At 43.6% G+C, this 13,971-nt stretch overlaps 1 protein-coding gene across 1 annotated transcript in view; it reads left to right on the top strand.

Moving 5' to 3' along the window:
- The window catches only part of thbs4a (thrombospondin 4a), a 151,573-nt gene that overhangs the window by 47,903 nt on the left and 89,699 nt on the right, over positions 1 to 13,971 (top strand). Inside the window, exons 5-6 of the mRNA XM_073048211.1 lie at positions 4,393 to 4,475; positions 11,342 to 11,393. Coding sequence (XP_072904312.1) covers positions 4,393 to 4,475; positions 11,342 to 11,393 — 135 coding nt within the window. The remainder of the gene's footprint in view (positions 1 to 4,392; positions 4,476 to 11,341; positions 11,394 to 13,971) is intronic.

Genomic DNA, 13,971 nt, shown 5'->3' with positions numbered 1-13,971 from the left:
AGGGAAGGAGGCAGAGCACCAGAAGGAGGTGATGGGCAGGTAAGGACATGAGGTGAGAGAGTGAAATGGGAACGGTGAAGGGGCGCAATTACCGGAGGTTAGAGAAATCGATGTTCATGTCATCAGATTGGAGGTTACCCAGAGAGAATATAAGCTGTTGTTCCTCTAACCTGAGTGTGGCCTCATCGTGACAGCAGAGGAGGCCATGGGGTGACATGTTGAAATGGGAATGAGAAGTAGAATTGAAGTGGGTGACCGCCAGGTGTTCCCGTCTTTTGTAGCGAATGGAGTGTAGGTGCTCGATGAAGCGGTCTCCCAATCTACATCAGGTCTCACTGATATACAGGAGGCTACACCAGGAGCACAGAACACAGTAGATAACCCCCACAGACTTACAGGTGAAGTGTTGCCTCACCTGGAAGGACCGTTTGGGGCATGAATGGTGGTGAGGGAGGAGGTGTAGGGGCAGGTATGGCATTTGTTCCACTTGCAAGGTTAAGTAGCAGGAGAGAGATCAGTGGGGAGGGACAAATGGAGAAGGGAGTTGAGTAGGGAGTGATCCCTGCAGAAAGTGGGGGGGGGGGGGTCCCATAGAATTACGTGTTGGTAGGTGAGGACGAGGAACCCTATCCCTGGTGGGGTGGCAGGGGGGTAAGAGCGGCCGTGCACGAAATGGAAGAGATGTAGGAGAGGGCAGTGTTGATGGTGGAGGAAGGAAAGTCTCTTTCTTTGAAGAAGGAGGACATCTCATTAATTCTGGAATGAAGAGCCTCGTCCTGGGAGCAGATGCAATGAAGACAGAGGAACTGAGAGAAGGTGTTGACATTTTTACAAGTGACAGGGTGGGAAAAAGTATAGCCCAAGTAGCTGTGAGAATCGGTGTGTTTGTAAAAGATATCAGTAGATAAACTGTCTCTAAGATAGAGACAGAGACATCGAGAAAGGGAGGGTGGTGTCAGAAATGGAGCAGGTAAATTTGAGGGTAGGGTGGAACTGCAGGCAAAGTTAATGAAGTCGACGAGCTCAGCATGGGTGCAGGAAGCAGCACCAATGCGGTCGCCAGTGTAGCGGAGGAAGAGATGGGGAGCATTACTAGGGCGGTCTTGGAACATGGATGGTTCCACGTAGCCAACAAAAAGACAGGCATGGTTGGGACACATGGCTACACCTTTGGTTTGAAGGAAGTGGGAGGAGCTGAAGGGGAAACTATTGAGATTGAGGACCAGTTTCACCAGACGGAGGAGAGTGGTGGAGGGGAACAGGTTGGATCTGTTTTCTAGAAAGAAGCGGAGAGCTTTAAGGCCCTCCTGAGGGGGGTGGAGGTGTATAGGGACTGGGCATCCATGGTGATGCTGCTCACCATCGACCTTTAATGTTACCCTAACCCTACATTCCCATCCCTCCCCAGATTCTCCACTCATCTTCACACTAGGAACAATTTACCTACTAACCTAACAACCCATGCATTTTTGCAACATGGGAGGAAACAGGATCTCCCAGAGGAAACCCTGAGTGTAAAAGAGAACGTGCAATATGAACCCAGCCAGCACCAGAGGTCAGGGTCAGCAGAGCTGTGAGGGGATAGCTCTGTAACCTGGGCCACTGTGCTGCTGTTATCTTGCATTTTCCTTATCTTCACATAATTGCTGCAAGGACATCAAAAGGAAGCAACCACAGGAAACTGAAGTCTGATGGATAGATTTAGTCCTCTTCTATTTTATCCAAGGTTGTGATCTCATTAGCTCCAGAGTAAATACCAGATTCATGAACAAAACCCTTAATGTCTCAACCAAACCTTCTTTAGGAGCTAGTTTCAAAAACGTGATAGGAGATACTTCAACATACAGTGGGATCCAGTTAATTGGGACACACCAGGACCAATAGTTTTTGGCCCAATTAAGTGGCTGCCGCCAATTAGCTTTAGTTTCATGGAAATAGTTTTTAAAAAGACTAATGTTTAACCTAGTAACAAATTAAGTATTTAAATGCAATACAGAACAAATTAGAACACAACGACAGTTCTATAAAACTGTCTTAGTTTCTCGTAGTTATCAAATGAGGAATTCATCCAGTGTACACTGCCATGGTCCTTTGTTTGACTGTAAATGAACAAAATCAGTGCAGATAATGAACTGTCTTCATACAATGCTTTCAATGACTGAGTCCTTCAAATCTTCATTTTCATTGGAACATTCAATTCAAGATGATTGTCAATACCTTTAAATTCTTCACAGTTCCTAACTTGTTGAAGTAGTAAAGTTGTTTCATTATCACTCATGGCCATTTCTGCATCTCCAAGACTGAATATTTGACATCATAGTGAGCAAAACAATTCTGAACTGTCTTTCTGCTTATTTCTTGGCAACTACCAGTGACAAAAATCACTGCTTTTTGAACGCAAACACTCGCAACAAAATGCTATTTCACTCTAAGCACAGCGTAAAACACAAGTGAGTGTGACTGATGCTAGTTAGGAACTGTTCGACAATAGTCTCCTGTCCCAATTAGGAGGCATAGTGTCCCAAATAACGAGGCGATCCTGGCTATTTTCTCAATTCATCTTTGTTCTTTAAGAGTTGTTCTAAATAAGCAGCTGCTTCAATTAACTGATGGCCCAATTAACCAGAATCCACTGTATTTGCCAAAATAATGTTGTAGTTCAGCTGTAGAGATGGAAAAAGTAGGTTTAATCAAATTAGGCCTGTTGTAAAACATAAACTAAAGCCGAAAGGGAATGGTTGCTGGTACACTCTCAAAATATTCCTTTCATGCAAATAATGGGCTGCACCAGAAATTCCACCATTTCCACCTGAATTTCCTCTGCTTAACATAAGCAATGTAGAAGGAAATCAGCCATTGGTCTGCTATTAATCTGAACTGAAGAGATTCTAAACCAGCTAAGAAAGGATTATGCAAGTTCTTTCTCAGCAGGTCCATGTGTGGATATCTTTGACCATAATATATCGGGGCCGAATTAAGCCGTTGCACCCATTGAGTCTGCTCCATCACTTCATCATAGCTGACCAATCAAGAATCTGTGAAGCTCTGCCCTAAATATACATAAAGACTTGTCCTCCTCAGCTGCCTGTGGCAATGAATTCCCCAGATTCACCATTCCCTGGCTAAAGAAATTCCTCCTCATCTCCATTCTAAAAAAAGATGCCCCTCTATTCTGAGGCTGTGTCCTCTGGCCTTAGACTCTCTCATCATAGGAAGACCCTCTCCCACATCCACTCTATCAAGACCTTTCACCATTCAGTAGGTTTCAATGGTTTCTTTGGTTTCACCTGCTCCAGTCATGGAGTCTTCATTCTGGGTTGGCAAGTGGGTCCCCCCCCCCCAATAAATGCCGTTACAGTGGAGGCAGAACAGAATCAGCAGGAGGAGGAAGTCAAAGATGCCCGAGAAGTAAAGAGAGGAAGAGTGTAATTGTGCTGTCAGAATTTTGACAAGAAGATCTCATAGTAGGGATCTGCTCAGTGTAGCATGAAAAGTCAAGCCAATCAGCATCCGAGCCTGAGAACCTGCTTTTTGAATGCATTCAGAGCCCTATCAGATCTGGGCCGGGTAGTCTGGCTCTGCAGCTCTTTACAGCTCATTAGTCTCAAATCTGGAACCCTGTTACATTTACCACCTGGTCTCCAGTAGGCTCCTAACCCCTTTAATTTCCCAAACTCCCCTTTCCGCACCTCCCACACAGAGACCGCGAGAAGAGATGATAATTGAGCAGTGACCACATCTGTTTTATTGCTCCCAGCTCACGTAAAACTCAACGTGCAGGGGCACTCTAACACACAGCATGGATGTCCACCGAGAATTCCTGGTAGCTTTTAGAGCTTGAGTAACCATTTCAGTTTTAGTGCACATTCTGAAAATGCGCAGCCTGGGGCCTGCATTTATAAACATGAGTAAGTTTGCTTTCTGCCAGAAACCAACACTTAAAAGCTGTCAGTGAAAAAATGTCATTGAATCTGGAAACTTGGCACTGGTGTACTCATCTGTTTCCACCATTCAAGCAGCCCCCTCACTGCTTCATAAGCATATAAAATATTACATCATAGACTGCTTGAGCATAGATTGAAATAATGGAAAGAAATGCACTGGCGTCCAGCAGAAGTTCTCTGCAAAGGTTATCTCTTTGGGCCGTTTTCATTCTATACCGATGTCCAAGAAAAACTCCACGTTAACAAGGCAACACACACAAAATGCTGGCGGAACTCAGCAGTCCAGGCAGCATCCATGGAAAAGAGTAAAGAGTCAATGTTTCAGGCCAAGACCTTCATCAGGACGGGAAAAAAAAGGATTAAAAGTCAGATTTTGTGTGTACTACTTTGAATTCCAGTACATGCAGATTCTCTTGTCTATGTTAACATGTTCTTTCTTATATTGCAGGTGATTCTGGGAGACATTTGGTTGTGCAGATGACACAACTCAATGAAGTGCTTGCAGAAATGAAGCAGCTTCTCAGGCAGCAGGTAAGATGTGCTCTCTCAGCCTTGAGAGATGGCATTAACCACTTTGGGCACAAAAATAACCTGGAGGGAACTCAAGAGTATTGGATGGTAGTCCGCTCCCAAACCCTGGCAAATGTACCCCGATTAAGTTCCTGACTTTGGATGTCAGTCACATGCAGTGGTGAGAAGCCATTTGACATGAGGATCTATCTGCTGGACACTGTGTAAACGAGCACTCTGCTATTAGAGACCTCTGTGCAGAATTCCTCGTTACAGAATTCCTTCTCAGATTCCATCCTATGGAGGCAACTCATCTTTGGAGATGCAGATCTGAATTTTGACCTAAACTGCAGGTGAACCTACACCTACCTTTTAGCCTGGATAGTGGAACTCTTGTGATACAAGGATGCTTGGAGAACGGAGTACTTCAATCCGTTCCTACCCATCATGCACCAGAAGCCTTGTACGTAATGGACGCAGGCTCCCGCACTTAAAAGCCTGGTGGTTTCTCCAACTTAAGGTGCAACTTAATGCATCTGGCTGTCAGCTGTGCTTGCCGGAGTAGTTTCATAGGTTCATAGCATGGGGCGGGTCTCTTATCCGTATCTCCTACTTACATTTGTGCTTCAGCATCAAGTTGTTTCAAGCCATGCTACCCTCTCAGTTAAACACTGTCCACTGGGATTTTGAGTTCTGTGTAAATACAGAATTCATAAAAACAAGTGTCTCACACTTCATGCATCTTTGCTTGAAGTTATCCAGGTTCTGGGATGCACATTCTTGGCTCCCTAGCCATTGACTTTTTTTATATACTGGAGCGAAGTCAGTGTAGGGAGAACCAGCCTGCTCTGTATGACTGATCTTCTAACTTTCAGTGATTATAAAGACCCAAAGATTTTCTTCAAAGCACTGATCAAGTGAGATATAAAATTTGACTTTGAATTATTAACCAAACTCTCTTCAACAAATCTGATTGGCATGTAAATGCTTATTTTAAACGTCATCATTAGAATACTGATCCAATAGCTCAGTTAATCTGCAGGACAAATGCCAAGCTATTTGAGATTTTCATCTCACGCTGACCTCAGTTATTGAATTTTCATACAATACTTGTGGATGCATAAAGACACAGAGAGACTGAGCACCAGTCGTCGTCAGATTCTTTCACTGGTGGAGACAAGAGGATGGGGCTTCATTCCAAATATCTGGAAGATGAAGAGTTCAGTTCCCTTTGTAAGAATAAAGGTCCATAAAAGACCCTTGGAAACATGAATCCCTTTCTATATCTTGAAAGCCACCTTTCATTGACAGCAGATATTAGAGTTATAGAATCATACAGCAGGGAAACAAGCCCTTTCGCCTACTGGTCCATTCCAGCCAAGTTAGCCACATTTGCCGGCATTTTCTCCTTAACCTTCCCTATCCATGTACCCATCCAACTATCCTTTTTAAAAGTTTTATTCTACCTGACTCAATCACGTCCTCTGACAATTCATTCTACATTGATACCATGCTAAATAATTGCCCTCAAGTTGGTATTTAAATCTTTCCCCACCAACTTTAAACCTATGCCCTCAAGTTCCTGAATCCCCAACCCTGGGGAAAAAGGATGAATGTATTTTTGCCCTCATGGTTTTATGCACCTCTAAAAGATCACCTCGCAGACTTCTATACTAAAGAATAAATTCCTAGCCTGTCAAAACTCTCTCTTTAACTCAGGCCCTCAAGTCCCGGCAACATCCTTGGAAACAGTCATGGTGAACTTCACTAGGGCCTCCAGTGTGTCAGCATAGACTTCAAATGATTGAGTGAAAATTGGCTCAAAGAACACAACCTCAAACCCAGCACCTCACATGGTCTACTGAACAGCATTGAAACTTCTGTCCTGTACACTTCAGCTTCATGGATATCCTACAGCAGGTTCCTTAAAGTACCAGAGAAGAACCAGCACAGATGCCCCAGCAAAATCCTCCTAGTCAGTCAGCAGGAGTGGAGACTGATTGACAGCATCCTCTCCAAGGCTAACAGCTCAAACACGGAGGTGTTGATCACACTCAATGGAAGGACGTGAACTTTCCTTCGCTGAGGATATTTACAGCAGAAGGTGTAGAAAGAAGTCCTGGAAGATCATCTGGGACACCAGTCACCCCAAGCATAAACCGTTTCAGCTGCTTCTGTTTGCCAAACAGTACCGCAGAATTAAAGCCAGGCCCAACAACACCGATGACACGACTGTGGTGAGTCTCGTCAGCAAGAATGATGAGTCAGCATACAGAGAGGAGGTCCAGCGGCTAACAGACTGGTGCAGAGCCAACAACCTGTCTCTGAATGTGAACAAAACAAAAGAGATGGTTGTTGACTTCAGGAGGGCACGGAGCGACCACTCTCCGCTGAACATTGACAGCTCCTCCGTTGAGATCATTAAGAGCACCAAATTTCTTGGTGTTAACCTGGCGGAGAATCTCACCTGGTCCCTCAACATCAGCTCCATAGCAAAGAAAGCCCAGCAGTGTCTCTACTTTCTGCAAAGGCTGAGAAAAGTCCATCTCACACCCCCCATCCTCACCACATTCTACAGAGGATGTATTGAGAGCATCCCAAGCAGCTGCATCATTGCCTGGTTCAGAAATTGCACTGTCTCAGATCGCAAGACTCTGCAGCGGATAGTGAGGTCAGCTGAGAAGATCATCAGGGTCTCTGTTCCTGCTATTACAGATATTTACACCACACGCTGCATCCGCAAAGCTAACAGCATTATGAAGGATCCCACGCACCCCTCATACAAACTCTTCTCCCTCCTGCCATCTGGCAAAAGGAACTGAAGCATTCAGGCTCTCACGACCAGACTGTGAAACAGTTTCTTCCCCCAAGCCATCAGACTCCTGAATACTCAGAGTCTAGACTGACATCTACATCATTTATTATTATATTGTAATTTGTCCTCTACTGTGCCTACTGTCTTGTTTAGTAATTATTGTACTGCCCTGCACTGTTTTGTGCACTTTATGTAGTCCTGTGCAGTTCTGTAGTCTAGTGCAGTTTTTATGTTGTTTTATGTAGTCTGGTGTAGCCTTGTGCTGTCTCACATAGTCTAGTGGAGTTTTGTGTTATTTCATGTAGCACCAGGGTCCTGGAGGAACGTTGTTTTGTTTTTACTGTGTACTGTACCAGCAGTTTATGGTCGAAATGACAATAAAAGCAGCTTGAACTTGAACTTGAACAGGCTATAGGACAGCTTCTTTCTACAAGCCATTAGACTTTTAAATTCACATGTCTGTACATTGTGACTGAGTCATAACGCAAAGATTTTTACTCCCTCACATTGTGGGATGCTTGTAAGATTTAATGGTCTCTTGACCATCTACAGTGGGCAGGCCATGTCGTCTGCAAGTGGAACAGCAAACTCCCAATACAAGCATTACAGGCACACACACAGACAAACTTGTGTTGGGCTGCACTTGGAATATTATTGGTGGTTCTGGTTGTCCCATTACAGGAAGGGTGTGGATACTATGGAGAGGGTGCAGAAGAGATTTATTCGGTTGCTCTCTCAATTAGAGAGTATTAGCTACAAGAACGGGCTGGACAAACTGGGCTTGGTTTCTCTGGAGTGTCAGGGACTGAAGAGAGACCTGCTGGAAGTTTATAAAGTGATGAGAGGTAGAGTAAAACACACACACACTCACACACACCCACTCACACTCACACACGCACACTCACTCACACTCACACACCCACTCACACTCACACACACACACACCCACTCACACTCACACACCCACTCACACTCACACACACACACACACTCACTCACACTCACACACCCACTCACACACGCACACTCACTCACACACCTATTCACACTCACACACACTCACACTCACACATACACTGACTTATGCACAGTTGCAATGAAAAACTTACTTGTAGCAGCATCACTGGCAATCAGTTTTGAGAGCATCAAAAGCTATCAGCCTGGTAGTGAGGATGCTTTTAGCCCCTTGAATTTACTCCTGATTTTTCAACCTAAATGATTCTTGCCAGTTCTCAGTAAAATTAGTAAACTAAGAACGACCTAGTCATTAACCAAACTTGTCTTGTCTTCATACCTCTCCTTGTGCAGATCACTGCTGCCAGTTTGTTTTGCTACTAACAGTCCTGCACTATTTTCTCTTCCCACAGTCAGGAATTAATTGGAACTATTCGGACTACTTAAGCCAATGGCAGAACTGCATGTTTAACAACTGGCCTGCTGAGTCGCTCCAGCATTTTGTGTGTGTTGCTTGGATTTCCAGCACCTGCAGATTTTCTCTTGTTTGTGATTTACTGCAAGAGGTCCTTCTTGTGCAGGGAAAAGCAGTTTGTTACTCCTCGGAACAGTGATGGCACTTGGCACTAGGCTTTCTAAAGACCCATCTCTAGCACCCTGGGAGACTGATAGGCTGCCAAGAATCCATTGTGCTACGTGCACTCCGGAGGGTCCTGTGTGTTTGTAATGAGCTGATAAGATTTGAAAGGTTATTTAAACTGCTGATCTGCTGGATTAACTGAAACACAACGTATTTTTTGTAGTTTACGTAAAGGGAGTTTATGTAAGGCACCTCTCTTGGCCTTTCCAGAAACAACCCCGAAGCATTTTTAAAACAATGAAGAATTTTTAAAGGGTAGATTCAGAAGCAACCATAAGTTCCCACAAGCGATGATAATAACCAGATAATTTATTTTTTTAAATTTTGAATCAGATAGATATCAACCAGGGCAATAGGAATAATTTACTTACTTAGCGCCCGTTACGATGCTGGTGTTTAGGGCAGCAACGTAGGTCCTCCATCTCTGGTGGTGCTCAAGGGCTTCCTTCATCATGTCCGTAGCTTGCTCTTGGTTTTCATACATCAGTCGTGCAAGTCCTGGGTGGAGACTCCGGAATACCATTGATACCATTGCACTAAAGTGTAGAAGGATTCCTCATTGCTGTTTCCATAACAGTTTTGTTTTTCCGGTTAGGGTTGTTAGCCCTGAGCTGAACCCCCAAACCTGGAGTACTGGTGGACCACTCTTAGTTTGGCCTCTATCCTTTGACCTGTTTGACATGGCTGACCCTACCAAATGCTAAAACGTAAAGCGTTGACTCCAGCCAACTTGCTGTAGCTCTCTGGGTCATTAAGGCATGCAAGCCTCCAAACCCAATGACAAGGCTTTGGTCTTTTTAGAGGAATAGGAATAACATATCTTCAAAATGACACCAGGGGATCTTTTATGCCTTCCAGGAAACCAGGTTAATTGCTCACCTGAAATATGGCACCTCTAAATGTGCAGCACTCCCTCAGTACTTCACTGGAAAGATAAAATTATACTTTAATTACAGCCTGATTCAGATATAAGAGATTGAGCAAATAACTGACTGTTAATAAGTGTATAATAGTAAGTATCTTGCACTGTATATCAGCAAATCTCTCTCTCAAAAATGGAGCCTCCAAGTAGTCCGATCACAAACAAGGGAAAATCTGCAGATGCTGGAAATCCAAGTAACACACACAAAGTGCTGGAGGAGCTCAGCAGGCCAGGGCAACATCCATGGAAAAAAGTACAGTTGATGCTTCAGGCTGAGATCCTTCAGCAGGACCGGTGAAAAAAGATGAGGAGGCAGAGTAGTAAAGTGAAGAGAGGGGAGGGAGAACCACAAGGTGTTAGGTGAAACTGGGAGAGGGGGAGGGGTGAAGTAAGGAGCTGGGAAGTTGATTGGTGTAAGAGATACAGGGCTGGAGAAGGGGGAATATGATAGGAGAGGACAGAAGGCCATGGAGGAAAGAAAAGGGGGAGGGACACTAGAGGGAGGTGACGGGCAGGTAAGGAGATAAGGTGAGAGAGGTAAATGGGAGAGGGGAATGGTGAGGGGGTGGAATTACTGGAATTTTAAGGAATCAATGTTCATGCCATCAATTTGGAGGCTAACCAAACGGAATATAAGGTGTTGCTCCTCTAATTCGAGTGTGGCCTCTTCACAGCAGTGGAGGAGACCATGGACTGACGTGTCGGAATGGGAATGGGAAGTGGAATTAAAATGGGTGGCCACTGGGAGATCCCGCTTTTTCTAGCAGATGGAGTGTAGGAGCTTGACAAAAGCAGTCACCCAATCTGCATCAGGTCTTACTGATTGTACAGGAGGCCACACCAGGAGCACCGGATACAGTAGGTGACCCTAACAGACTCACAGGTGAAGTGTCGCCTCAACTGAGAGGCTGTTTGGGGCCCTGAATGGTAGTGAGGGAGGAGGTATAGGGGCAGGTGTAGCACTTGTTCACAGGGAGGTCAAAACAGCAACAAGCCCTCACAAGTAATAATGCAAATGTCCCACACTTGAAGAGTCCAAGGCACAATCACAGCCTATTAAAATTAGAGCAAAGATTTAAAAATATATAACAATATTTAAGAGATGGATACGATAACTAAACCAAATAAAAGCACACAATTAACATAGTAAATTAATGTACAGTGATTCTTTTTAATGTGACATTTCCTATTCCTTTCAATCCTATGTCCAATAATTTCCATTGAAATCAGTGAGTCTCGGGGACAACTCGTCTGACCTGGTGACCATGGCAACGCCCAGCATTGCGGGAAGCCCACTGATAGAGTGCGTTCACACATGTGACCCTTCAATCAGAGTCACCATGCTTCATGCGACACCCAGTATAATCCATTAGTCATCTTCAGAGTCACTTAACGTATACCCTCCAATAACCTTTGCTTTTTTATCGTTATGCAGGTTTACCAGTGATGAAAGTTGTGTTTGCAGTTACTGGTTTATCTCCACCAGCACATTGACTGACTATTGTTTTATTGTTCTTGCCTGGTAAGGTTGTTAAAAGTCTACCTTATTTCCACAGGTTACAGAAACCACCTTATTACGACATACGATTGCTAAATGTCAGGCATGTGGTGAGTTATTAGCTACTTGTTCATTTGCATCTCTGATAGGTTGAGGTTATTTAAAACACTGATTATCTTCACACCTCCTCTCCCATGCAGCTCTGACAGTCACTTACTGAACGGAACAGTTTTTAGAAGAGGCTACTAGTATAGAGAAAATCTTGAGATGACGATTGTTTTCTCTGAAGTGTTGGAGGCTGAGGGGAGAACCGATAAAAGTTTATAAAATTATGAGAGGCACCATCACGATAGATAATCAGTCATTTTCCTGGAGTGGAATTGTCAAATACTGGAGCGCAGAGATTTAAGGTGGGAAGGGGAATGCTGAAAGGAGATGTGCGGGGCACAATTCTTTACACCGAGAGTAATGGGTGTCTGAAACATCCTGCTGGAGGGGTGGTGGAAGCAGTCGCAGTAGTGACATTTAAGAGGCATTTAAACAGGCATATGTGTTGTGTATTTAATGTTTCAGAAAGATTGTAAATATATTATCTGATTAAACATCTTTGTTGTTTACATGTAATTGATTACGGGTTATATGTAAAAGTACATGAATGGCATACGTCATTATGCCACCATGTCATGCACCTCATAAATGTACATGGGTTATCCCTGGCTCTACGTTTTCCTTTCAATTCCTTTTATGTTTTGGAGTATCATGTTCTTGATATTTATTGCTGATTTATTAATTATTATTATTATTTTCTCTTTTGTATTTGCACTGTTTGGTGTCTTTGCATATTGGTTGTTTATGTGTCCTATGGGGTGCGGTTTTTCATTGATTCTATTGTGTTTCTTTTATTTACTGTGAATGCCCACAAGAAAACAAATCTCAGAGTTGTATATGTACTTTTATAATAAATGTACTTTGATCTTTGAGATTGCAAGGAATGGAGACATATGGATCATCTGCAGGTAGATGGGATTAGCTTAATTTAACATCATTATCAACACAGATGGCCTGTGTGGTGTCTGTTCTATGTACTATGATTAGGGAATTGAGGCGAGGATAGGGTTGTGTGATATTTCTGAGGAAGAAAGTTTGACTGTCAGTTTGACATCAGTGGTGGGTAAATTAATGGAAAGTATTCTTAGAGATAATATTTATAATTATCTGGATAGACAGGATCTGATTAGGAGTAGCCAGCATGGATTTGTGCGTGGAAGGTCATGTTTGACAAACCTTATTGAATTTTTTGAAGTAGTTACAAGGAATGTTGACGAGGGTAAGGCAGTGGATGTAGTCTATATGGACTTCAGCAAGGCCTTTGACAAAGTTCCACATGGAAGGTTAGTTAAGAAGGTTCAGTCGTTAGGTATTAATGCTGGAGTAATAAAATGGATTCAATAGTGGCTAGATGGGAGATGCCAGAGAGTAATGGTGGATAATTGTTTATCAGGATGGAGGCCGGTGTCTAGCGGGGTGCCTCAGGGATCTGTTTTGGGCCCAATGTTGTTTGTAATATACATAAATGATCTGGATGATGGGGTGGTAAATTGGATTAGCAAGTATGCTGATGATACTAAGGTAGGAGGTGGGTTTTCAAAGCTTGCAGGGAGATTTATGCCGGTTAGAAGAATGGGCTGAACGTTGGCAGATGGAGTTTAATGCTGAGAAGTGTGAGGTTCTACATTTTGGCAGGAATAATCCAAATAGAACATACAGGGTAAATGGTAGGGCATTGAGGAATGCAGTAGAACAGAGAGATCTAGGAATAACAGTGCATAGTTCCCTGAAGGTGGAGTCTCATGTAGATAGGGTGGTGAAGAAGGCTTTTGGAACGCTGGCCTTTATAAATCAGAGCATTGAGTACAGAAGTTGGGATGTAATGTTAAAATTGTACAAGGCATTGGTAAGGCCAAATTTGGAATATTGTGTACAGTTCTGGTCACCGAATTATAGGAAAGATATCAATAAATTAGAGAGAGTGCAGAGACGATTTACTAGGATGTTACCTGGGTTTCAGCACTTAAGTTACAGAGAAAGGTTGAACAAGTTAGGTCTCTATTCATTGGAGCGTAGAAGGTTGAGGGGGCATTTGATCGAGGTATTTAAAATGTTGAGAGGGATAGATAGAGTTGACGTGAATAGGCTGTTTCCATTGAGAGTAGGGGAGATTCAAACGAGAGGACATGATTTGAGAGTTAGGGGGCAAAAGTTTAAGGGAAACACGAGGGGGTATTTCTTTACTCAGAGAGTGATAGCTGTGTGGAATGAGCTTCCTGTAGAAGTAGTAGAGGCCAGTTCAGTTGTGTCATTTAAGGTAAAATTGGATAGATATATGGACAGGAAAGGAGTGGAGGGTTATGGGCTGAGGGCGGGTAGGTGGGACTAGGTGAGATTAAGAGTTCGGCACGGACTAGGAGGGCCGGAATGGCCTGTTTCCATGCTGTGATTGTTATATGGTTATATGTTATATGGTTAAAGTAAGTGATGGACGACACAATGGTGCCTTCTTCCACCCAGGTCAGCTCTTCCCCAGGGGACCGAGATATCCTTGATCATCAGCGTTCCTAAGGTCCCTACCATGAACCCACACGCCCAGCCAGAACTGGGATTCTCAAAGTGCATTGCCTCACATTTAAA

The sequence above is a fragment of the Hemitrygon akajei genome, chromosome 6 (assembly GCF_048418815.1).
Source record: "Hemitrygon akajei chromosome 6, sHemAka1.3, whole genome shotgun sequence".
NCBI lineage: Eukaryota > Metazoa > Chordata > Chondrichthyes > Myliobatiformes > Dasyatidae > Hemitrygon > Hemitrygon akajei.
The sequence above is the reverse complement of the archived record's forward strand: the minus strand, read 5'-3'. Positions and strand labels throughout refer to the sequence as shown.